The following is a 26,065-nucleotide window of genomic DNA, read 5'->3' as shown; positions in this document are numbered from 1 at the left end:
AGGTAAAATGGGACTCTTTTTGGCAAATGGTTTTTAGACTTTAAAGTAGCGTTTGTTTTTATTCTTTGTTTGCTGTTTTTTTTTTCATTACAATATTTTTTGTAAACCTTATTACAGGGAAATACAAGAGGAATAGGAAACACAATATTTTTTCATCACCATTAACAACTGGCTGATGTGCTGTCTTGCAGACTAACTGAGGGCTGTGAGGAATTTTGCTGGTAAAATAGGACACCTGATTTTATCAATCAGTCAATCAATCAATCAATCAATCAGACTTTAATTTTATAGCACTTTTCATACAAGCAAAACTGTAACACAAAGTGTTTCATATATTAAAACCTAAGGTCACACACACAAGTACAAAAAAGCAAGACTTTGTAATTAATTAAAGAGCTAAAATAAGAGCACTCATTAAAAACCGGGAACTGAAAAAAAATATTGATTACACATGACTTTCAGTGTAGTCCACACTGCCTTATGTTTCCTTTTAGTTGAGGTAATGGATAGTTATTAAGATTAATTTAATTAAAAGCTGGGAAGTTTTGCTTGATTGAAAGAGCACATGATCGTTTAAAACATTCCCATTAATACTCGTCTGCTTTTTATTGTGTTGTATTCTTTATTCTGTTCATCTTCTCTGTCCTCTTCCACTCTCTCGTTAGCCATTTTATGTAGGTTAATTAATGTAAAGCATAAACTTCCACTGCAATTGGCACCGTATATGCAGTGGTGTAGTGGTAGTTAATGAGGTGGGTGTAGTCTACAACCTGGTGGGCTGGTAGGTTACCCATGGAGGAAGGAGGTATACTCCCTTATATATTTCAGTAGATTTTTGGCTGATAAATGGGTTATACTGTTAATGGACAGAAAAAAAAGGTGGGTTTAACCTGTATACCTGGGTGTCTCCCCCAATACACCACTGAGTATATGTCCATGATTGTTATTAACAATAAGCTGTCAAATCATGATCACTGTTTCAATATTTTGATTAATTTACCTATTGCTACGTGTTGTTTTTACACTGTAAGGGACTGTCCTTTACTTACTGGAGGAGTGGAGTGGCTGGGATGTGACATTTTTTGTCATCTTGGCCCTCTCCAAAACTACGAACACTTTCACTTCACTTTTTCCCCTATATTCACACCAAATTAAAACAGCACAGGAATAAGAGTTATTACCAACACAAAGCTAACTCCTTAAGCAAAATGCAAATCCTCCTTACAAATCACATCATTATCACCTAATTTTTACATTATGAGCCCATGAGATTTTTTACAAATGTCTTTCAAACATGCTGGCAGGTTATGGAGTTTAGAGGGTATCTTATTATAAACAAAATACAACAATTTAAAGTTGTATGTCTTTCCTCAATGTTAAACAAAAAAAATAATAAAAAAATACCATCCTTGTTTAACATTGCCCCCACCCTCACCCTATAAATAATGAACAGTCCCTAAAACCCATTTCTACCCAATCTGAAACCCTTTGTCATTCACAGCACTCTTCACAAAAACCTTAAATACAGCAAATAAAGTGATTCAGTTTTTAGTAAACTATCTTTACAACTAAAGAAAGTAATACTGGAACAAACTGTTGCTATTTTTATGAAAAAAAACTGAAATAATCCCCCCTTTCTTGTCCTATCGATGTGTTCTGGGATTGTTAGCGTAGCCTGGGTATAATAACCCCCTATCCTTACTCAGCTAGTTTGGTCTGTCCAAAATGGCGAGCCTCATATAGGGGTCGAGTGTGATTACCTGTCACATTTTTATAACTTTGGGACAGTTTTTATTCCACTCAGTGAGTTATCTAGACAGCCATGTTCACAAACATAGCTCTACGGGCTGTTCTGAGGCCTTCGGTGGGTGTTTTGCGGGAAAGCGGCGCCGTGTGCTCAGTCCTGTCAGCGAGACCGTGGACACGCAGCCCGGCTTCGGTATCGGGACCGAGAGTCAGCTGTGGTGAGTGTGACGGACAGGAGGAGTGTAAAAAAACTGTCCAAATGCGTTAATGAACTAGCTGGTTGATGCGTTTTATTAAAGCAGGTGAACGGTGCCAAACACCGTCTGTCTGTGGACACTTAGCATTAGCATCGTCAGTTAGCACACCGACGGTCAGCACCCGCTGCAGGGACGGAAAACGGAAACTGTCTCAGTTTCATTAGCATATTAAAAATTACGGATATTGTTGGCTTTGTGCTCCAGAGTTAAAATTTCCAGTCTTTACATAGCTTTAACTTGCAACGTTATTAACAACAAACGGAAAATGTAAGGGACTGTTCGTTATTTATGAGAGGGGAGGGGTGGTGCTAAACGGGGGAGGCACTTAAAACAATCTTTCAGCACTGGGGATGGACTAAATGTGTTTTTGTTTGGCTTTGGAAAAGGTCACTCAACTGTAAATGGTCAATATCCTGAGCACCCGCAAGGGCCACATGGATCCTTAAATGTTTTAAAGGGTTTTGAAATTATTCATAAATAAAGCCTTATTTGGTGTTGTTTATTTATTTTGTTTAAGGGACAAGAGATTATTGGCCTGGCCAGTTATTGGGGCCGATATTAGGCATTTTGCCAATTTATCTGTATCGGCATTTTATTTTTATGATCGCTGATAAAGTCGGTTAATGACAGAAGTGTGTGTATTACACTCAACCAACACCAACACTCTGCAATGCATGCAAAGAAAGTGTCACCATGGGAGGAACTTTTACTTTGTTAAACCTCAGGGTTTATTCACTCATTTTATTTAAATTTTTACTGAACTTTATTTAAGAAAAAGTTGTGGGAAACTTGCTGTATATGATGTTGAAAGTTTCAGTGTTGATGATACATTTTCTGAAGGCATGTAAACAAAGTTTTGTGTTGTGAGTGTGTTATATTCCTGATTTAAAATTTTGAGAAATATTTTCGTTTTATTGTAAATGCATATTGGTTTCAAACATCAGTTATCTGTCTCCTTAAGTACTAATGAATGCTATTTGTATCGGACCTGATAAAACAATATCAGTCGACCCCTAATTTCGTTTGTTTGAGAGGGACAAAGCAATTTAACGTAGTACAGCTTCAGCCTGTTAAAAACAAACCGTAGCAACTGATGTTTCACATATAGAGATCATAGCTATTGCTAGTTTCAAACTCCTGCTCCTAGTTAGGCTTTTAGTGAAGAAAAAATAAGATATGAAGGTTACATACAATAATGTGTATACAGTATCAGTCATGGTTTTAAAAAAAAAGAAGATATAAAGGTAAATATTTACATTGTGGTTACATAGAATTGCAACATACAGTTACAGGGAAAAGACAAAAAGAACCAAAAGTAAAGTATGAAGGCTACAAAAAGTTAAAACACTCAGCTATAGAGCTTTATAAAATAGCTCCATGTAAGATCGGCTCAAAGTACTTATAAGGGCTTTGTGTTGTCAAGAATCTGACAGTGCGATACACATCACGATAAAGTGGAAATGATTCAATATATTGCAATATATTGTGATACTGTGTGCAAGGCAGTATCATGCAATTTTTTTTAAATCTAATTTTTGGAAAACTGTCTAGTATAAAGAACACACTGCCATATATGCATATAACAGTTTACCTTTTTCATGTAATCAGAACAGTGAAATCTGCATTTGTCTTTATCCCGTTCTCTGTGACAACAAATATCATAGCACTGCTTTTTGTGCAGTCTGAACAAAGGAATTAATGTTAACCTATATTAGTAAAAATAAAAGTGCTCGCAATATTCTTCAGATAAATTAAGAAAACAATTTGTTTAGTATTTTTTTTAAAACTGATACAGTATCACAAAACATTATTGCAATACTCGCAACAAAAGGAAAAGCTGAGTCGGTGTGTTGAATAATAAATGCCCAAAGTGGGGCCAGGACTAAATTAAATGACAAAAATCTGAAGTGCACAGCTAAGATAAGGATCAACTAACATTAGTCGTTGCAAAATGACTTGATGCAGATGAGTGATCTCAAGAATACATTTTCTCTCATTGGCAACAGCTCTTGGCACAAGTGAATGTCATAGAAAAAAGCCGCTGAGAATGTTTGATGTGTGTGAAATATGGTCAGTGTTACTTTGAAAACATATATGTTTGTGTTTCAAAGTAACTTTGATGAATAAAAAGCTACATCGTCTGTATTGCAGGTAGATCACTCAAAACCAAATTATTTTTTAAAATACCAACGTCACATATAGTTCTACATAAGATGATAAATACTTTTAACATAGACCCATTTCTGCAGCAGGGTTGCAGATTTGTTATCGCAAACTTCACTCAGTACATATATATCCGAACAGACTCTGTTCCATCTGATGCATCTCATCTTGTATTATCAATCATATCATGAGCATCTAGAGCAGCTATACTTTCATTTCCCTCCTCAAGTGATAACTGGTTTTCACACTGTGGCATCCTAATTTCACACTGACAGTCACAGATGCACCAAACCTTCAAACAGACCTGCCTGTGAACAAGTTGTCATCTTTTTGCAGACCAATTCGCGTCTGGGTTTGATGACAAAAGCAGGAAAATGATGAATCAGATGTCTATAGATAAATAGTTTATAACCCTATGTCGTTATTCATTTGGTTGGGTGCACAGTTACTAGTCTGAGGAGGATCAAATACATCAACAGTGCTGTCTGACAGAAATTAAATCACTGACAGTATCATGAGAAATAAAAAGCAGCTGCCCTCGCAAACGTAACATTATGTTTACCACCAAGAAAACCTTTTGTAAATGATCTAATGGCCGGAGAGCTCTGAGACACCACAACAGCTGCAGTGCACCATCGTGTTCGCTGCACATGCGTCTGTATTTCTGCAGGAATGAAGCATCAGTGTTCTAAAGGAAATTACATACTTTGGTATTTTAATTACACTGGTATTAAAAAAAAACAGTTTCCTCTCACAATCTGATATGTGCATAGCTGTGTTTTATCAGGGGTGTGTGACGGCCGTGTTATACAGATTATCTCAGTCCTGCTTGTCATGCACCGTAAATGTGTTGATCAGCTGCATCATCATCCTGTAACTTTCCTCTCGCAGATCAGAATAGAAATTAACACACAGCCATGAAGACATCACTCCATCCATGCTAAGCGACATGATGCAAATAAAAATGTCTGGTATTGGGTCTAGTCACAAGTAGAGAGTTTTTTCACATGCAGGAGGGATGAAAGGATCGCCTTACTTCTGATCAGAATTAAGTTTGTCCTCTTGCAATGATACCAAATTTAGGATAGCCTCAGATAGGGATGCATAATAATATTGGCACGTCATCAGTATTGGCGGAAACTGGCTTTAAAATGTAATATCAGAATTGGCCAATATGCTGGTTTCTGCCAAAATGACAAACTTCTTTTTTTTTTCATAATCAAAATAAACAAGTACAAACATCACAGGTAACAACAGTAAATAAGTGAATAAATGAATATATATATTTACATATAAAAATAGAGATAAACCAGGGCATACAGATACAGATAAAAGGAGGAATATTCAGTCGGAGGATTTGGGGAAGAGAGTTAATAATTTTCCAAAAAAGAAGCATATATCAACATACGTGTCTTATTGTTGTTGTTGTTGTTATAGATTGGTATATCGGATATTGATAAAAAAATAAAGAATAAACATTTAAAAAAAAACATTATCATGCATCCCTAGCCTCAGAGTCTGTGAGGAAATATGAGGCAGAAAATCTGCAAAGGGCACTATGAACTCAGAATATAGGCCTCTGTGGTGCCGGTCCTATAAATGGCCTGTTTCTTTTTTCAGTATTTCTTTACTATTGCATCACCGCAGACAGAACTCATCTTTAAAAGATGGCAGTCAATGTCATTACAGATTTACCACTTTTTTTTTTTAACAACTTCATTGAATTTCTCACACCCCAGCTTTTGTGCTTCCTATTTTGTGTCTTTGTGAGCATGAGAGTTTTTTTTGTAGAAGTCTTGACGTACAAACCAGATTTGTGAAGGTCACAACATGAGTTATTGTGTCACAGATGTCTTGATTTGCTTCAGTAGCAACTTGCAGCATTATGTGACGTTCCCATGTGTGTCACAGTCAGCTTTGACCGGTAACTGAGCTAGTTTGTATTGTGTCTGACAAATGTCATGTCTTCATTTGTCTTGCAACATTGACTGTATCAGGTTTTGTTCTTGATTCACTTATTGTTCAAACACCAACTGTTGGGCCTCTTTAAACTCAAATAAGGCGTGATGTCTTTGTCTGTGATGTTTCTCTTTCGGTGTTTTCTTTATTTACTCCACTCACAAAACATTTAAATGTGCTTTTCCTCTCTCCTCAGGTGCAGGTAGCTTTGCTGTTCCACCACCAGTGAGACATTATGCTCGGAGTGCAAAGAAGAGGAAAACTGGTATGTTATGAGGCTACATTATCATCAGTATATATCGATATATTATTTAGGGTTTTCTGAAAAAATAAAATAAAAAAAGTATGCACTCAAATATAAATAAAACCTTGTGATCATTACTTATAACCCACTAGAAGTGAGTGGCTGTGTTTTTATCTGCAGGGACTCTGCCCTCTGCCTGTATTTACTCATTTCTTCTTATTTTCTGTGTTAATGAGGTTTATGTGTGTGTACATTGCTCAGGTGAGGTCGAAGCTTTATAAAAAGGCAGTGACCAGGTGCCGAACCGCAAGCAGCAGGCATGCAAGACACAAAGCACTAAAAATAACCCACAAATATATTCCAACAAAATGCCAAACGATGGATCTGGGATTGGCTTTTAATTGAACTTTTTCTGGTGGTCGTGTTTAAGAACTGTACTTGACAATCCTGCGTAGTATACTTTGACATGCTTGCTTTTCATCCACACATTTTGTATCTTTCAGCACCTGTGAGCCAGCTCAGCGATCTTCCTCCAACAATGCTGAAGATGGATTATGCGGCTGTGCCTCTTGCTCAAACGTAAACTTACATTATACAGAACCTTACATGAAAGAAGTAAAAAAAAAAAAAAAAAAGAAAAAAATATTCACAATTCATTAGAAATGTATACTCATATTTATTGTTATTTCATTTCCTCTAACACTCATGTATTTTCTGTTAATAGGACTGATGATATTGTCAAAAGACTTCTGTCACTGGAGTTGGCAAGTCATGTGAGTTCTCCACACTGATCGACGCTTCATGCTGTACTTTTTTTCTTGTTTTTCCAAAATGTTTTTGACAACAATAAAAAAACCACTCTCAGAAAGAAGAGTCATAAACAGATAATTTCTGTGTTCATGTCTTCAGAGTGAAAAGCTGCAGATGAAAAAGGAGCAGATGATTGCTAAAGTCCAAAGGGATAAGGATGACCGCCACTCAATGGAAGTCCAGGGTGAGTTCTTCTGTGTTGTACATTTTCATTAAAATACAAAGATACGATATGGTGTTTTTTAACTGTATATTAATTCAGCTTCCCTTTTAATTTCTTTTCCCTCAGTGGCTGTTTTGACGGCTAGAATCCGAAACTATCAGGAGCACTTGCAGAAACATCACAAGGTGAGTAAAGGAGCAGAATCAGCATCATTTTTCTCCCTGGCAAGCGAAACAGAAAGGGTTCTTCTGTGGACAGTTTTATAAAAATCTTAGATGACGTATTGTGTCATGAGTTACCTGACTTGCACCACTACAACTTTCATGTATGAATACGTCTCTCCACATTTCCTCTCTGTCTTCCTCTGGTGTGATGCATGCGTGTGCTACAGGATATCCTGTTTACTCCCCCACATTAACAAGAACATGCTTAGCACGATCATGGTTGGAAATTTCCACATTACATCATACATGAAACATAGTTAACTTGTTACTCTGCTGCATTCGTAACAAAGTGTCTCGCATGCTGATGAGGTTATAAACTTCAATTGGTGACCATAATTTCTCCCATTTGACCCTGTTTAAATCATATTTGTAGTTCAACCTCATTGTTTTATATGTCATTTCATCCCAGGACAAAGCTAACAAGAGGCGGATGCTCATGGCCATTGACCGAAGGAAAAAGCTTTTGAAAAACCTGAGGTTGGTTAGCTATGATTCCTTTGAGAAAGTGTGCGAGGAGTTGGGTATCACCTACTCCTTCCCTCCAGAGTACAACAGACGGGCCACTCGCCGCTGGCTGGCAAAGAAAGCCTTCTGCATTAAGGTAGCAAACAAAAAACCCAATTATTCTGTTTACATCTATATTTTCTTTGTATGATGTAGTGTCTTTTAATCGGCAGTGTATAATAATGGTATCACTTGAAAAAGAATAGATTACCTCACGTGCTAAATGACCACTTGTATATCAGTGACACCAAACGTTATCATGAATTTGTGAAGAAAATTGTTCTTCTTGTATGCTTCCACAGTGAATGAAGAATCCAAAAACTGCAAATATTCCATATGAATTGAAGTAATCAGGCTCCGCAACAAAACTGTGTCAAAACATTTGTTAACAAACTCTCACACAACTTCTGCAGTATTGACTCGCATGTTCAGTAATTTTAAAACATTTATTTCTAAATCATGATTCAGAGCACATCAGTTTCAAACAGGTGCACACATGTGAGCAGAGCTCAAATACACACGTATGCCCAGGCATGCTCAAGACCGCTGCTCACGGGTGAAAGTGCTCTAGATCGCTGAGTTCTAGCAGAATGCATGTTTGGGAAGTACAGAGTATATGACTCGATAAATGAGACTTGGATGATACTGCACGAATTGTGTGAGTTTTTCTAAACAGATGTTTTGATATAGTTTTGCCACAGACCCTTATTACTTCAATTCATGAAGAATGTTTTCTGTTTTTTGACTCTACGTTCATCATGTTGGCATGAGAAAAAAACAGTGGTTTTCTTTACAAATTCAAGTTAACACATAGTGAGGAGTTGATACGCAAATGGTCATTTTGTTCATTTTGTTGAAGTATTCTTATAATACAGTTTGTAAAATCCTTGAAACATAAGTGCATATTGTTTCTGAGAGCTTTGCTGAAGCTTTCTGTATGTTGATGTATACGCTCGTCTAACTGACTCCAACAAGTCAAAGGTGTTACTTTGTGCCTCTACTGACACTTACACACTTCCCATGTGTGTCTCTTCTCAGGTCTTCAAAGAGGTGCAGAAGCAGAAGGCAGAGCAGCGGCTGCAGATGAAGAAAAGTTTAGCCTCTACAGGCACCAAGGCAGTTAAGACAAAAGATGTTCACACCCAATAAAAGACAATATTCTGTGTTATAACAGCTGATTCTAAAAGCTTGTCTTAGCCAACACCTTCACTTCCACACTCTCTCGGATGTGTGGGAGGTGGAAACATAGCTTCTCCTTTTCACATGTTTCCATCCTAGAATGTTACTTGCTTTTGTCGTCAAGTTGATGTCAGAAATAAAATGTTCAAGAAATGTGTATTCAGATGTACTTTGGAATTCGTTTCTACTGAAATCCAACTGAAATCAGAAGTGTTTAAGATTCATCTGCACAAAACAAGTGAGTTGGCCATTGATCTCACTTGAGCAAGGAACCAAATGATGTCGGGAACTCCAATAAACAGATAATGAGGGAAAAAAAATCTACAAAGGATCTCACTGAAATGTGATTTTTATTTAACCTGTAATTGAGCAGAAGGCTCATTGAGATTAAAAATATCTAAGAGTTTTCTGGCCAAAAGAGGCATCGGGATAAATTACAGGGTTGCAGACAAGAAAACACACATATGACAATTCAAAATCAAAACAAATGATAATAAACACACCATCCTTCAATCATTCAAAATGTCTACAGGCAGATGTCCACACATCCAGCCATTTAGAAACATCTAGAATGAGTCCAATGAGACTGAATATTTAGAAAAGTTTGCAACTGAGTCTATGCTAAGGGTGCAGCATACTTGAATACCTTTTTCCCTGGCTAAATATGGACTCTAGGACCAGTTAGCAAGAATAAATCCTGGGAACAATCCAGTACAATATGACCCCAAACTATGGCCCCTGTAAACTGATGAACCCCATAGTCATCATTTGATATAATGTCTAATATGCTGGATGACATAACAGTGGATTTCAGAGATGTTATATTGTTCTTCCTAAATATTTAATTAATATTTCAGGTTATTTCACACCTAAGATGTGCAAAACTAACAAATGAAGATATATATAATATATATAACTGGAACATTCATGTGAACATTTTGATTCCCTCTGGGGTTTTACTCATTCAGAAAGCAAGTTGCATGTCGTTTTGTACTGATTCAGCTCTTGCGTAAAGCTGTCCCCCTTTTGCAAACCTCAAGCTATATGACAAAAGGGTCATGATGCATTTGTGGTTGTTATAAGAAAGCAGGCAATTACCAATTTTGAAAACTGAATTCTCAGGATTGTGTTGATCTAATGCAAGATTGAAAACCATTTAATTCAAAGCTTTCACCTCCCAACAGTTACATGTTCCAGTGATCTGTAGCTATTTGTGATTATAGCCACTATCAGCCTCAAAGCAAAGCAGCAGTTCTTGTTAATGGTCTGAGCCTATCAGTAAAGCACCACAGATCTTTGTCGTCCTCAGAAACAGCAGTTTGTTGGCAAACCAGCATTTCACAGCTCACACTCGTCACAGTTTCCTGTGTGGTGTACAGCTTTGTCAGTTTGATCAGGAGGAGCTCACAGTGACATACACTTCTGGTAAGTGACACCTTTTTTCTCTCGCAGTAGTTTAACTTAAGAATTCACTATTAATGTAGTTAAACTGATATTGCCCATAGGGCATATTTGCAAATAATTCATATTTTCTACACTTAAAGTTGTGCTTTTGCAATAAACTCCTCTTGACAGCACTGATACAAGATTACAAACTGTCACATGTTCTTTAGTACTTTGTGTTAAAAGTGCTTTTACATATATACATGGCATTCTTCAAATATCTAAATTTCCAAGTCAGGTCTTTCAAGTTTGAGACACGAGTACCACAACAAAATATTTTTGACCAGTAGTAGCTGAGTTGTACACACTGTGTCAAGAAGGATTTTCTCAAAATACAAGTATATTGATGAAGAACCATGTGAAACAGTTATCAATTAATTAGTGTAGAAATAAAAAAAAATCTCAAAACCCACCAGCTAGCATCTTGTTCTGTGTTAAAGAAGAAATTCATGACATGTTTGATACATTATATGCTTTTGCAGGGAGATTCATGAACGCTTATGAAGCTTTAGAGTATTTTAACACACTAATTCTGTTTTACAGTTATTCTCCAATAGAGAGAACTAGAATATATACACTAATACCTCTGGATTATTCTATGATTAATTAAATGAAGACATTTCCTACTCTGATTGTGAAATGAGAATGGAAATTAATAGAAATGCATGTAAGTATGTGCAAAAAAATGTGAAAACAATATTAGTCCATGGGAAAAATTGATTAAGGCAGCTTTCTCATCCGTAACAAAATGCTGTTTTGCATTTTTCCTGTTTTAACAGCTGAATTTGTTCTTCCAGGCAGCTACATCAAAATCAGCAAGCAGAATCAGTAATCCAAAATGTCAAATCCAGTGGTCACCCACCAACCAGGTGCAGGCGGCTATGGGACAAATGTCCAAACAGGAGAGTGGAGCACGGGTCTGTGCTCCTGCTGCAGTGACTGGTTTGTCTGTAAGTAACATTTAAGATGCTTCACTGTGACATTATTTAATATTGGTCCATAGAGGATCACTTTCATGCTGTTTCTATTGTTTTTTTTTTGTTTTTTTTAATTTCTCTTGCTAAGTACTAAGTACTTTTACAAAATGAACTTTTTTTTAACAATGTAGAAAGAAAAAAAGCAGAGAACATGGGATGTTTTTCATATGAGATAAATAAATAAAAATAAAGAATTATTAAACTATTAGAATTAAACATATTCCAACAAAGGATGGGTGTTTGGGGGGAAATATAAACTTTTCACTTCTTCCAAATGCGTTTTCCCTTTTTAAATATTCTCAATGAAATTTGTTTTGCAGGTGCTCTTGGTTGCTTCTGTCCACTTGTATTGAGTTGCTACACAGCAAATAAGTACGGAGAAAACTGCTGTTTGGGTTGTGTGCCAGGAAGCTCAACAGCCATTAGGACTCATATGAGACTGACTTATGGTATTCAGGTGAGTTACACATATAATTATATTTCAAAGTCTCGAGAGGACCCCTGCTTGTGTTTTGGGTGTTGTTGTAAGTCTCACACAGGACCTGTTTTCAATAACATGGCTCTTTTGAAAGACAGATTTCATAAATGTAGGAAATGTTGGGTGTTCCCTGCAATTGAGAAACCTGAACTGTGGTAAATTTCCTCATCGAGAGGGTTGCTCTTCCCTTTAGTGATTTTGTTTTCAATCTTTTGACCACAGGGAACAATAACCAATGATGCCCTGATGACCTTTTTCTGTGGGATTTGTGAGATGTGCAGGATGGCGCGAGAAATCCGCATCAGGAACGGAGATGTTTCAGCTTAAGAGGATAAAGGATTATGACCCTTATTCAGTATGCTGTTTGTTGATGATGTCCAGCTATTGTTGAAGTCATTTGTTCATTCCTGTAGCAGGCCTAGCTTTCATGCAGGCAACAATGAAGTATCAGCTAATGAAAAATACAATTCAGTGAATTAAATTTTGTTTTTTTACCTGTGGCCTTACATGTAAATCTAACAGTGTGACAGTTAGTGCTCGCTGTGATCTGCAATACTGTAAATAAACTGCATTGTTTAGTAACTCGCAACATGATTAATTACATTTCAGTATGAACCCTTTTGTACAACATTGTCAATAAAAACAAAACAGATTCTTTGATGTTATTTTCTTCACCCTTTAAAGGTATAATTTGTGTACTGGATTTAGTGGCATCTAGTGGTGAGATTTCAGACTGCAACCAACTGAAGCCTCTTTTGTGTCCTAAGTGTGTAAGACCTTCAGTGGCCAACATGAAAACACTGATGACCCTATTTAGAGCCAGTGTTTGGTTTGTCTTTTGTGGGCTACTGTAAAACATCATGGTGGACTCTGTGGAAGAGGATCAAGGACAAGAGGACACAAAACAGCTCATAATAAAATGACAAAATGAATATGATAATAGATAATAATCCTTTATTTTCTCCCCAGAGGGTCAAATTACTGTTTGACTATTTAAGTGTTAATTTCAGTTTTTTTTATTTGTTTGTTTGTCAAAAATTAAAACATGTCACGGACCTAACATATTATAAGCAAACATACACTGGCCTATTTGTAAAAGATTTTATTTATTGCACACATTGTTGATTACGGGCTAATTGTTGCAAACTACTTAGCTAACTATTATTTGCTATTGAAATATATTGGCCAATTTCGCTTAAATAGTATTTCAAGTGTACTGACATTCTTGTGACCCACAATGGATCACTTTCTGAGTGAGAGTAAATTAAATACTGTCCACCTCAAAAACAAACGTACTGCATAAGCATATGAATCTGGACCAATTTGGACCACTCAACACATTGTTGTAGACCCTGTTTGATATGCAACTCAGTTTTTTAAAATATGTGTAGCATGGGGTCCCTGCTCCGACTTTTAGCTTAGGGGTCCTTAGCCTGAAAAACTGTAATGAAAACACAATACATAGATGAACTGAGTATGTCAATATATTGTTATTATTAAAGTCTAATTTAGAACAATGGGAGTTAAATGCATGTGTGATCAAGCCTATCACACCGTAGTTTTACCATAGGCTGTATATAATATATCATGATATGATATGATATGATATGATAGGGGTCCTTAGCCTGGAAAACATTTAAGACCCCTGTTTTAGGGACTTATATAATATGATATGATAATATAATATAATATAATACAATACAATATATTGTAATATAATTGTAATATATACAATATGTGTATTGTAATATATTGTAATATAATATAATATAATATAATATAATATAATATAATACACAGTCTATGGGTTTCACTGAAAGTTTCACACACGACTGGCCCCTCCCCTTTCATGTACGTCACAGCGTACAACGCGCTGGTTGGCTGATTGCTTCGTGGCCTGGCAACCAGAGGAGGCTTTACCAAACAGACAGACCCCCTACCTGCAAACATCCGAGCTAGCTCCAACCGCTAGCTAACTACGTCTTCTGGAGATATTCAGCCGTCCAAATCACACCATGTCTTCAAGAACTCTGCCTCTGCTGTTCATCAACCTCGGCGGAGAAATGCTGTACATCCTGGACCAGCGGCTCCGAGCTCAGAATATCCCTGCTGACAAAGCTAAGAAAGGTAGCTAGCTTAGCTGCTAACCAGATAACAACATAAATGTCACCCTGCAGTGAAACGGCTGCGATAACTGCTCATTCATTTAGTCCGTTTACTGGTTGGTGAGGAAGTCAAGAGTAAGTTAACAGTTATGAGTCAACCGATTGTCTTTTGTATATTCACATATTTTGATAAAATCATATTAGACAGCAGTTGCTGTTGCGTGGGGTATTGTCATCAGGAGCCGAGTGCAAATTTCAGTTTTGTAAACTGCTCTTTTTGTTCTACTATACAGGATTTTCGCATATATGCTATTTTTCTATACAACAACATTGGTAAAACCATGAGTCATTTTTCACTGAACAGTCAACTTTCCAGGACACTGTTTTACTTATCTATCTCCTCCTAAATCATAAAGTTTCCACCATAGCTGGCTGGATAGAGGATGACAGAAGGAGAGGTATTATTACAGAGCTTCAGCATAGTCATGCACTGATGCATTAGTGGCTCTTTTGCTCTGCTTTGGCCTAGACTGAAAAGCCATACGCTGAATAAACGATAGGACTTTAGATATAAACAGCAGATGAGACCTCATATGTACAGATCAGCTCACAAAAATTGTGCTTTGGCCACCAACTTTATTGGTAATATGGGCCTTTATTGTTTAAAACAGTGATCAATGTCTGCAAATTTAATGAAATTTAAGAGCAGTTAAAGAAAAACTTCACCCTCAAAGTGATCGTTTGTACATCTTTTACTCACCCAGTGCTACATTTAATTCATAAAGAAAGTTCTGTTTTTCTTACATGCCTCTACTGTGAGAAAAAGCTTCAAAAACCGAGAAAAACCTTGATTAAGTCAAGTAAATGGGTGCAAAGTTTAACAACAGCAAAACTCTACCAAAACATCTGTTTTTAAATTCTCACACAACATTGTTATCCAAGTCTCATTTATACAGTCAAATGCTTGGTAGTAGCGTGAAGAGGTGAGAGTGCATTTTCTCAGTTTTTGTATTGTTTGTTCACAGTTAAGACATTTGAGAAAAACTGTTTTCTTCACAGATTTAGTGTAATGTAGGGTGAGTAATTGATACATAAATGGCTATTTTGAGGGAGAAGTATTCCTTTAAAGCTACTGTACAGGTCCATATACCACATATGAAAAAACATTTACTATGTACCATAAGATAATCACTACATAAATTTGATTCTTACCTTAAAAAAATAGTGCATTGTTGTTGTGTATTCTGCATATATCAAGAAGCTCATCTGGGGTCATTACACTGTCTGTCTCTAAGAACAGTGTTTTATTTTTAAGAGTTCCTCTTTTTTGGCAAACTTTGTAGCTTCTTTTTTGCCAAGTTGTACTACAGAAAATAGTACCAGGCCTCGCTGTATTAAACAATTTTTTGTCTCACCCTTCAGCTAATCATAAGACCGTGAATTATTTGGAAAAAAGCGAAGTGACTCTATGAGGTATGACTTCCCACAGTCACAGCAGTGATTGTGATCACCTCTGCCAATTGCAACAGAGATTAATGAACGTAATCGCCGCAAAATGAAACACTCTGAGGGGAGTGCTAGCACAAACATTTTCCCACCTGACTAGCCAAGCACATACGCTGATGGCTTCCCACGCTGCTGCTTCATTAGGGCCGTTGGGAAAGGCTTTGGATGAAATGGTTTTGGCCAACATATAGTATAGATTGCTGCCTGCTTCTGAACCTAAAGTGACGAAAATACATTTGTCTAACCTTGGTTAACTCTGTGGACTTTTCTTTTGCACTGTTTGCCTGACTAGTGATGAATGACATCATCACCACCATGTTCAACAAAAAGTTCCTAGAGGAGCTTTTCAAGCCACAGGAGCTTTACTCCAAAAAGGCTCTACGGACTGTGTTTGACAGGCTCGCCCATGCCTCGATAATGAGACTCAATCAAGCTAGCATGGATAAGGTGAGTCGTCATGCAGATGTAACTCTCCTGTATAACTGTACACTGTGTTGTATCATGCATTTGTTGATTTTTTCTGTTTCTTTTTTCATCTAATTTAAATGTTCGCTTCAGTACACGAGGCAAATCCACACATTAATCACATTCTCTCGTCAACTGCACAGTGATGCCAGTTTGTTTTACTCAACATATACACCTGATTAGTACTTATAGTTAAGCATGCTTCAGATCTACATTAGATAAATCTATTCAAGAAATGCTTTAAATTTATATAACAGTGCATAACTATTGGACTATTTATTTACTTTAAGCATTGAGAAAAACAGTCATTGTGAAGTATGTAGTGATTCATTTGTTTAACACTGTCTGTGGCTCCCTCTGCTGTTTATTCTACAACAATAGCATTGGTTTTATTTTGATGGATGAGTCAGTAAAGTTGTGCATGTGTGTCCCCTCTAACAGCTCTATGACTTGATGACCATGGCTTTCAAGTACCAGGTGCTCCTCTGTCCCCGACCCAAGGACATCCTCCTCGTCTCCTTCAACCACATGGATGCAATCAAAGACTTCGTGAAAGACACTCCCAGCATTCTCAGCCAGGTTGATGAGACGTACCGACAACTCATAGAGGTATGACGCTTGACTTCACTTCCCTCACATTACTTACGGACAGGAGAGGGTTGCAACATTACACATGGCTTGTTGGGCTTCCCTGCAGTGAGATATTTAAGTTTTTGGTGGCATGCTAACTGCTGTAGGTCAGAGTTAAAAGAATGCAAAACAGCCACCAACCTTGTCTAAGTATAGCAAGAAGAAGAAAGGGAAACCACAGAAAAAAAGTAACCCTTTTTTAGATTAGGTATACATAGTCAGGTGTGAAGTACAAAACTGAGAAAAATCAATGACTCACAATGTATCACTAAAGCTGGGCAATATATTGATGTTATATCGATATCATCATGGTATGAGATCAGATATCATTTTAGATTTCGCATCTCTTAATAATTTAAATGTTGTCTTTTCCTGGCTTGAAAGCCTGCATTAAAGTAAAGTAGTCCATCTAAAATCGTGTTATGAAAACTGATGGTTATTATACCAGGTCTACTAACCTTTTGACCCCTCATGTGGTAGCTGATTAAAAGTACATTTATAGATTAATAATGACTGGCTTTGAGCAGCAAAAAAGGACTGTCTGAAACTGAACTAAAAAAAATTCAGGTTCCCTAAATAAAAGGTAGCACCAGATGAGAGGTTAAAAGCTGTGTACCTACAGTCAGCGGCACCTTGCCTTGTCTTAGCCAGGCCTTCATTCCTCAGTAAGCACACTCTAGGCCTGTGGGGGGCGGCAAAAAACACACAGGCAAGAAAATGAAAATTGGCCTCTGCACCGTGTACATTTACTTGTCTACGGTATTGAAGAAAAATGCAACCTGATGGAGAATCTCACTTACACGTACACATCTCCTCTTCTCCTCCACTTCCTCCCAGAATTTTTACACAAACTTCCGTTGATACACTATGTTGCTATAATACCAAACCATTTAGATTACTATAATCACACACACCGAGTCGCAGTATGACCGCACATGTGATATCAAGTGTCAGCAGCAACAGTTGTTTTACATTGCTTGTTATTTTATACTTTTATATAGCTTAAACGCGATAATGTTTACCATTGATAATTTAAGAAAATGAGAAATGTTCTACATACATGAGCTGGGTAGTTTACTCATTGAATGACATTTTCCCGATTATACTTTTTTTTGTAGATGTATACACCCTTGTCCAGTGGGGAATTCCAGCTGATCAGACAAACTCTTCTTATCTTCTTCCAAGACATGCATATAAGGGTAAGTCCTTTATGTTGACAAGTTTGAATCATGGGGACAAAATTAACTGTATGATATAATATTCTCTTTTGTTTTGTGTTTTATTTCTCTAACATGCCCGTTTCTGTGTTTTCATCTCTGTCAGGTGTCAATTTTTTTAAAGGACAAAGTGCAAAACTCCAATGGTCGCTTTGTGCTTCCTACCAGTGGTCCCGTGCCTTATGGAACACAAGTCCCTGGCTTGATAAGGTACCACACTAACTTTCTTACTGTTTCCACTCAGATCCAAACAGTTTTTACTCTGAAGAATAATGGAGATCACTGAGACTGATCTTAAACAAGTGGCTCGGATACTAAAATCTACCTTTGGTCCTTATACTGATCTTTAATGTTTGCCTTTTTGTCTTTCATATGTTTGCTTATCTCACCCAGACACTGTAATCTGAAGTTAAGTAGGCCTATCTCCAGCTAATAGCATTAAAGAGGTTTTGTTGAACAAGCTTTTACATTCTAAGTTTAGATGCATTGCATGTTGCATACACTTGTCGACTTACTTTCATTACAGGAAAAGAAACTGCTATGCGTAGAAACTGATTCGAAAACATGCCTGTCTGTAATGGTTTGTGTTTTTATATCTGGTGATTTCAGGATGTTTAGCTGTACTGGTGAAGAGATGTCCAGACTGCAGTTCAGTAATGGAGGAAACTACACAGCTGCTTTCCGGGAGGGATCTTTTGAGATATTTGGAGATCGGGTCACCAAACTTGGCACAAATATGTAAGACGCTGCAAAGAACAAAAAATGTACATGAACATGACTTGGTACTATATTTATGCAATGACAGTGGCCTGGGGATTAGATTATGTCTTCTAATTCATGAGATATTCGTAAGAACTAAGCACAGGCTTAGGGAAAGTTTGCCCCAAAATCAAAAATACATGTTTTTCCTCTTACCTGTGGTGCTATTTATTAATCTAGATTGTTTTGATGCAAGTTGTCGAGTGTTGGAGATATTGGCTTAGCTTAGTTACTTGAGATAATCCATAATCTTATGTGCAGTTTCATGTAGGAATGGTTTCCTTCCTACTTAACTACACCCGGCAACGGTATCACTGCTCAGAAGGAAGTGAGCATCTACCACTAGCTCACCCAGCACCACTGAGCTATCTAATATTACAGCTCAGCCGAGTAGGATGCCATTAATGTTAACGTCCCATGCTGTCACAAACACAAGCCTCTCATCCATGAGTAGATGCATACTTTGGTTGGTGGATGCATTTTGATAGAAAGAAAATAGTTCCTACATGAAACTGCTCACAATAAAGTCTGTAGTTTATCATAAATAACCTGGTCATGATTTCTGAATGGGAAAGTTGCTGTTGAGTTAAAAAAAAATGTTTTGGGCATTTTTAAGCACCACAAGCCGTCTAGTTCCATTATAACAGATAGAAGGCAGACATCTCTACGACTAATATCTCCAACACTTGGCAACCATAACTAAAACAATCTAGACAGATAAAAAGCCCTACAGATAAGAGGAAAATATGTATTTTTGACTTTGTAGTGAACTATCCCTTTAAAACGTTACGGTGTAGACTTGACGACTCTTGACAAGTCTTACTTATGTGATTTGATATCACATAATTTCACTACATCACACTGTGAGCAAGCTGCGGAGGATTAAATGCCTGACACTTTTCACCAGTCCATAAAAAAAGAATAAAGGCTACTGGATGAGTAGATAAATCATCTTTGGAGTTCAGGTGATCATTGTCTCCTTTTTTGCATCTTTTTATTCAGGTATAGTGTAAGCCGCCCAGTGGAAACCCACATGTCTGGAACATCTAAAAATTCTGCTCAGCACACTAAGGTGAAATGGCTTTATTGTCAGCTGTGTAAAAAAATAATGATTATATCAATGCACAAAATGTTCATCAACTTCATGCACACAAGTTACATTTTTAAGACTGTTTGTGGCATGTTTTAGCTCTTCACATGTCCATGGTACATATCATGAACAGGAATATGATGAAGTGACTCTGGTACAGAACTGTACTCTACTTCCTGTTGCATAATCATTGTCATCATGTGGCCGGATCTTTAAACAAAAGGTTCAACACAAATGTACTAAAGTAAACGAGCCATTGTGTGTCAATAGGTCAGCGCTGCTCCCAACCCTCTGGCCAAAGAGGAGCTGAATTTGTTGGCCAAGTTAATGGGAGGGTTAGAAGTTCAGAAACCAGGAAATGCAGACAGCCGCTTCCGAGTCAACCTCTTCGCCACAGACGAGGAAGAAGAGTGAGTCCCCTTATTTGTGTGTGTGTGCTGTCGATATTTTGTACCGAACTTGATCAAATGAAACTGTTACTAAAGTTAAGCTATTTAACTTGTTTCAATTACTCTAAACTGACATTGTGGCTCTTTTTTATTACAGAGAGGCATTAATATCAAGACCAGATGAGCTCTCATATGGAGTCATAAACATCCAAGCAACAAAGGTAAAGCTTCGTTATCTGTCCTCACACACTGTTTCTCTTAGTATAAAATAACTCGATGTCCAGTATTTGTGTGATGAAAGTCTGAAGTTTGTTGCACTTTCAAAGTGCGACCATACTGTCTAGTGTAGACTACAGTGCAGACTACAAAACTTCTCAAGAAAAAGACTACAAAAACTCCTCAGCAGCAGTCTGTGATGCGCCATGTGGATAACTGATCTGTCGATCCATTCACAGCTGATCAAATCAGATTGATGGATGAGAGGAGCAGCTGTGAGTGAATGCAAACTTTTAGACTGAGCAAAATATACAGTTATGTGTCACTTTCACTGAGCCTGACATTCTGCTGCTTTATCTGTGCCCAGAGTACATTCTGCACTCTGACAGTGTGATACAATGCGTAACTGAACAGCATATATATTTCAACAGTGCTCCTAAAGAACAGTCCAACTCCAAAAATAGAAAATCTGTTTATGGTGGCAGATGTTTTAATCTTGGCGGGGCCAGCATGGATAAATTAATTTGTTTACAACCCTGGTGTTTATTAAGCCTTCCATACATCACGTCCACACAATCCACAAAGTGCTCATGTTGGCTCTCTTTCTAGCTATGATGTTTATTTTGATTTGGACTGTCTGCTTCTCTCTGATTCCATGCTGCTCTCTCCTATCTCATACTTGTCTCCAAAGGGGCCCCAACACATCCTATATTTGACTACAATGATATCAAATATGTTTAAAAACTGATGTAGCATCTGGGAAAGCTCACGACGTGATCTCAGAGCCACTTGACTCCAGGGTTTTTATCCCAGATCTAAGAAGATTTGTCCGGGAAAAACAAACTGTGGCAAAAATCTTGTAGTCTGTTCTGCCCCAGTCTGTGACCAGCACAACTATCGGCTATCTTTTACCCATGATAAGCCTCGTGGTTAGACTCAGGGCCAAATTTTACTTATCTCAATGATAGGCTTAAGATTAAACAGTCAATGATCAGAGATGTGTGGCTTTGCCAGTCTAATAGGATTGACTGTAATGAGGTATTAGTCCTTGTCATGACCACTCTGGCACAGTGATTGGTGAATAACATTGTCTTTCAGGACCAGCAGGCCAATGCAGAACTGGCCAAGATCATGGGGGAGTTCACAGAGTCTGGGGATCAATCTCCCAGTGCTAGCAGCAAAGGAGACGACCTTCTGGCCATGATGGACGGCCTGTGACATGGTCGCCCTGACAGAAATGCCCAGGGGGATGGGGCACAATGCATCGTCATCAGTCTGTTCTTCTACTGTAGACCAGTCAGCTGTCTGCACCTGCACACACACTGCAGCAACCTCACACGCAGCCAGAAAACCTTGGTCTCTGGGTGCTTTTAAAATGCAGATGTGAGCAGGTGTTCCCAATGACCTATGGCTAATTTGCATAGTTAACAACGGAGAATGTGGTGAGCCAAGCTTTAAGCTGTAATACACTGTAATAGTATGTTTATGTAAACTGAAGAGAGTTTCAGTGCACCAAAATATACAGTAGACCTACTGTATATCAGTGTGATGAACATGTGTATGTGGTAATGGCATAACATCTGTATAATGATTTGCGTTGTTGAAAATCAGTCCAACTGCACTGCTTTACACAAAATACACAGTCCTTTAATTTCACACGATGTCACACGATTTTTTAAGGTTAATAATACATCTCAGTTTTAGTTTGTTTAAAGGTTTATAGTTCACAATACCAAGTTTTACCGTGTAAAGAGCGAGTTTGTTAACTTATTTTCTGTTCTTATAAACAAATGCTATTCTGATGGAATTGGAGGAAACCCAAGTGCTCTTTCTAATGTGATTCAAATCCCCTCAAAATATTTATTTTGGTAAGAAATGTGTTTATGTTGCGTTACACTGTACTACCTTAAAACAGTGTGAGGAGCAACGTGTAAGACATTTTTCACAACCTTGTAATGTCTCTAGTGTTGAGCTATGGCTCATTGATGAGCACATTATTAGGACATAGAGAAATGCAATATGAGTAATTGTCCGATATGTAAATATGTTTATTGCATACTTTATTTATTTGAATGTATAATGTTGTATAGGGACTTGCATATTGCTACAGTTGTTACATTGTTGAATGTGAAATAAAAGATTTTTAATAAATAGATGAAACAATGCATTTTTTTTTTTTTACATATATTATTGTATGAACTTTATCATCGGCTTTGGTACTGATGCAATAGAGTGTTAATAATGGCATAAACCTTGTAATAGTTTGTTGTAGTTTAAAAGATGCAACAGTAGGGGGGGCTGTTTCACTTTTCTAACCCTATTGTATGCTGTCACAACTGAGTACCACATATTGCTAGTGCATTTTAGTATGCAGTCATGTCTTTAAAAAATGCAACAAACAGGTGATGGGTGACCATTTTTTCACTGTTTCCCTTGCCTAAGAAGTGTAGGATTTGCTGCAATGTAAAACAACAAATGTGTAATCCATAATATTTAGCTATATTTACATACAGAATATAACCACTAAACCAGAACTAAAAAGCAATATGCTTGAATGTAATCCCCAATTGTACTCCTGTCCTCTATCACAGACCTACAATAGGAATTGCAAGATATTTATGTGCAGTCTGGCAGACGGGTCAAAGTGAGACTGTGATATAGTCTGCATTCCCCCAGCCAACTACACACACACACACACACACACACAAACATGGTGCATACCATACAGGCAAAACATGCTGAGACATTTCTCTGAATTGATATGGGGGAGGAGGATTGTGGTGAGGTCTTCCGAATAATCTTGGCAAAGGAGAGACAAGAAACACTACGTGCCCTGAGGATAAAACCTACCTGCAAAACAAACAGAAACCAGAGCTCACGTCAGTCATCCTCCAAGACTGTTCACTGGAGTAAGCTCACTGGTAAGCAACATTTCACCATGAATATTTGCAGTGTACCTTATATTTTTTTTATCACCAGGATTATTTCATTTTAGGAGCATATTAAAAACAACAAAAATGTGATTTTTAAGAAGATGTTTACCTTTAAAAAAGTGCCAGAAAGGGAGGATTTCCACTGTTTGTTCCATTGGAGCCGCAGATAGGCCTAATATTACAAATTTGTGAATATAAAACAAAAAAATATATATTTTACGTCCAGTCAACCTTAGTGTCCCTAAACATGCCAAAAGAGCCACTAAAACATGTCTCTCTCACAGATGTTGCATTTTGACTTATGATTCAGTTTCCTCTTTAAAGGCTGCGGGCAGGACACTGTAAAGCCACAGGCTGACGAGTGTTTCATGTGGCCGGGGGCATATGCTCTGCTGAGTCAATGCAGGAAGACTAGTGCAACTCAAACAAGCCTCTGCCATTTAGGCTGCCCTCTCTGTCTGTCACACCTGCCCACTGGTTTGAAACTGGTAGCTGTGGGTGGATTTTAAGGTTATTTGGGGAGTCTAAATACAGAACATAGGTGGGCTTTTCTAAATGTCATTCAAAACTGTGCTTGCTGAGTAAATGAGTGAGACATTTACTGTTTCAGTGAACTGAACTGGTGGTTGTGTGTTGGCAATGAATCTCTGCTGAACTGCGAATTCAACGCACACTGGTCCAGGGTCTCAAATATTAAAAATCTATTGTTGTAATCAGATGAAGTACTGATTAATCTCAGTGGTACAGAGTTTTGCTGAGTCATTAGCTGACATGAATGAAGGGCAGTATGTGCCTCATCAAAAAGCAACTATAGTGTAGGAACTGTAAAATTTTAACCAAAAGTCCAAAATCTCTATGTGCACATTCTTTTTGCTATTGTACTGTTCGTGATTTAAAATAAATATTTTTTAAGTATTTGGGAGGGAGTTATTTTAGTACTCTAAGAACACACAGGTAGGTTTGAAAAGCATGTTTATTTTGAACCTCTAAAAAATAACACCATTTATCATAGCTAGAAAATGGAATATGGTTATTTATGGTGAAAGGAGGGTTGTTCATTTTCCCCCAGTCACTCAGGGAGGCTCAAAGAAAAATATTTGTAGCTCCAGTGAGGGCCATGAAAAAACAAACAAAAACAAAATGAAGTCACCCTCCAGCCACAAAAAATAAAGAACAGTCCCTAAGTTTAATGTTTACCCTGAAGATAAAATTCTACTTTATATGAATAAATGCTTCTTTGTGTGATTTTAGTAGGGCTGAAGATAAAGTCAAGTTCATGTTTTGTTGTTTATTAAGTTATATTTCAATGGCTACACTTCTTTATGAAATATTTCAGCATTTATGATTACTTTTTCTATTTGGATGATTGGAAAAAATTTGGATTTTAGTAGCTTTCCATGGCAGATAGTCTCTAAAATCTTAGTTTGCAATGTAATGTTAAATGTAATAAGTTATGTTCTATCTGACAAATGTTTCACCAGCACAATGGTATTTTTGTGTCTTATAGCTTCATGTGGGCTCAGCATTTATGATCATGACACAATTAATAACTATGGTATGTGTTTCCACACTGACAATAAATGAATGAATGCATGAATTATTTTTTTTTCATTGTGCCATGCAAGCAATTATGCTCAGCCCACATAGGCTTACAAGACACCACAAAGTCAAAAACAAGCCAAGGCCAAGTCCAACGTACTCATTTTCAGACAGCATTAAGAAGAAAGAAAATGGATAATGGAGCAAAGCAACATATGTGTTATTATCATTATGTACAACAGAGTTTATGGATCACTCACACAACACATTTACTGTGTAGCACTGAAAAATCAAGATACATGCTTATTTAAAAATATATATCTTGCCCTCTTTCCCAGGTGAAACTGCCAAACTTAAACGCATCAGAATTCAATAATCACTCTAACTTTTTGTCCTCTGATCACCAGAAGATGTCAGGGTTTAGGCAAGCCATTTCATGGAACATTAAATCTCTTTAGTCATCTTTTTCTTTCTTTCTTTCTTAGTCATATTTCAAATTTAACAGTATATTGTACAGACATACATTTCATCATAAAACACCGAAGAAAAATCATTTTAACATCACATTTGAAACAACATCAAGCACGAAAAGAAAAATAACATTAAACAAAAACTGACACATTAAATTGTACAAGGGAGACACAGAGCAGACCAATATTTAGAGTAATCTGAAGCACTCTAGCTTTATGGATGTAATATTTGCCAAAAGGTTGGAGTGCATGTCAGTAGATGGTGGGCCTGCATTACAAGGCCACGTCTTCCAAACTTTGTGTCTATTATAATGTCTATAGATCAACAGAGAAACTTCAACCCAGAATTCCCGTAAGTCATCAGGACATGTGCATGTGGTGTTGCAACAAAAAATAATTTCAATGTTCTGAATTTTTCCCGTGCAGGCAACTATGATGTAATGTGTTTCATTCAGCAACTTTTATTATGCAAAGAATTTCATCATCAGTGCGCAACCCTTTTACGAGGAAAAACACACCGACGTTGTGATTGGTCGAGCGTGGCTGTCAATCAAATAACTGTGTGCGTCATTTCCGTTGTCAGGTGGTGCTGTCGCTGT

General features: G+C 37.3%; 3 protein-coding genes across 3 annotated transcripts; all 3 read left to right on the top strand.

Moving 5' to 3' along the window:
- Positions 1–1,716: 1,716 nt before the first annotated feature.
- On the top strand, positions 1,717–9,406 carry mrps15 (mitochondrial ribosomal protein S15). The gene is made up of 8 exons (XM_042490225.1): positions 1,717–1,964; positions 6,322–6,390; positions 6,873–6,948; positions 7,094–7,142; positions 7,279–7,363; positions 7,469–7,527; positions 7,976–8,167; positions 9,109–9,406. Exons 1-8 carry the CDS (start codon positions 1,823–1,825, stop codon positions 9,217–9,219), a joined length of 783 nt encoding a protein of 260 aa, XP_042346159.1. The 5' UTR covers positions 1,717–1,822; the 3' UTR covers positions 9,220–9,406.
- A 1,169-nt stretch (positions 9,407–10,575) lies between these two features.
- Positions 10,576–12,802, top strand: LOC121945888 (cornifelin homolog). Its single transcript, XM_042490254.1, has 4 exons — positions 10,576–10,674; positions 11,490–11,642; positions 11,990–12,126; positions 12,370–12,802. Exons 2-4 carry the CDS (start codon positions 11,531–11,533, stop codon positions 12,472–12,474), a joined length of 354 nt encoding a protein of 117 aa, XP_042346188.1. The 5' UTR covers positions 10,576–10,674; positions 11,490–11,530; the 3' UTR covers positions 12,475–12,802.
- Positions 12,803–14,088: 1,286 nt separating this feature from the next.
- oscp1b (organic solute carrier partner 1b) lies at positions 14,089–22,637 on the top strand. The gene is made up of 10 exons (XM_042490358.1): positions 14,089–14,274; positions 16,051–16,205; positions 16,665–16,832; positions 17,972–18,052; positions 18,177–18,280; positions 18,680–18,808; positions 19,832–19,901; positions 20,190–20,329; positions 20,466–20,529; positions 21,623–22,637. The coding sequence occupies exons 1-10, from the start codon at positions 14,163–14,165 to the stop codon at positions 21,740–21,742; spliced, it is 1,143 nt and encodes a 380-aa protein (XP_042346292.1). The 5' UTR covers positions 14,089–14,162; the 3' UTR covers positions 21,743–22,637.
- Positions 22,638–26,065: the final 3,428 nt, after the last annotated feature.

The sequence above is a fragment of the Plectropomus leopardus genome, chromosome 7 (genome assembly GCF_008729295.1).
Source record: "Plectropomus leopardus isolate mb chromosome 7, YSFRI_Pleo_2.0, whole genome shotgun sequence".
NCBI lineage: Eukaryota > Metazoa > Chordata > Actinopteri > Perciformes > Serranidae > Plectropomus > Plectropomus leopardus.
Note: the sequence above shows the minus strand (reverse complement) of the source record. Positions and strands in the feature narration are given on the sequence as shown.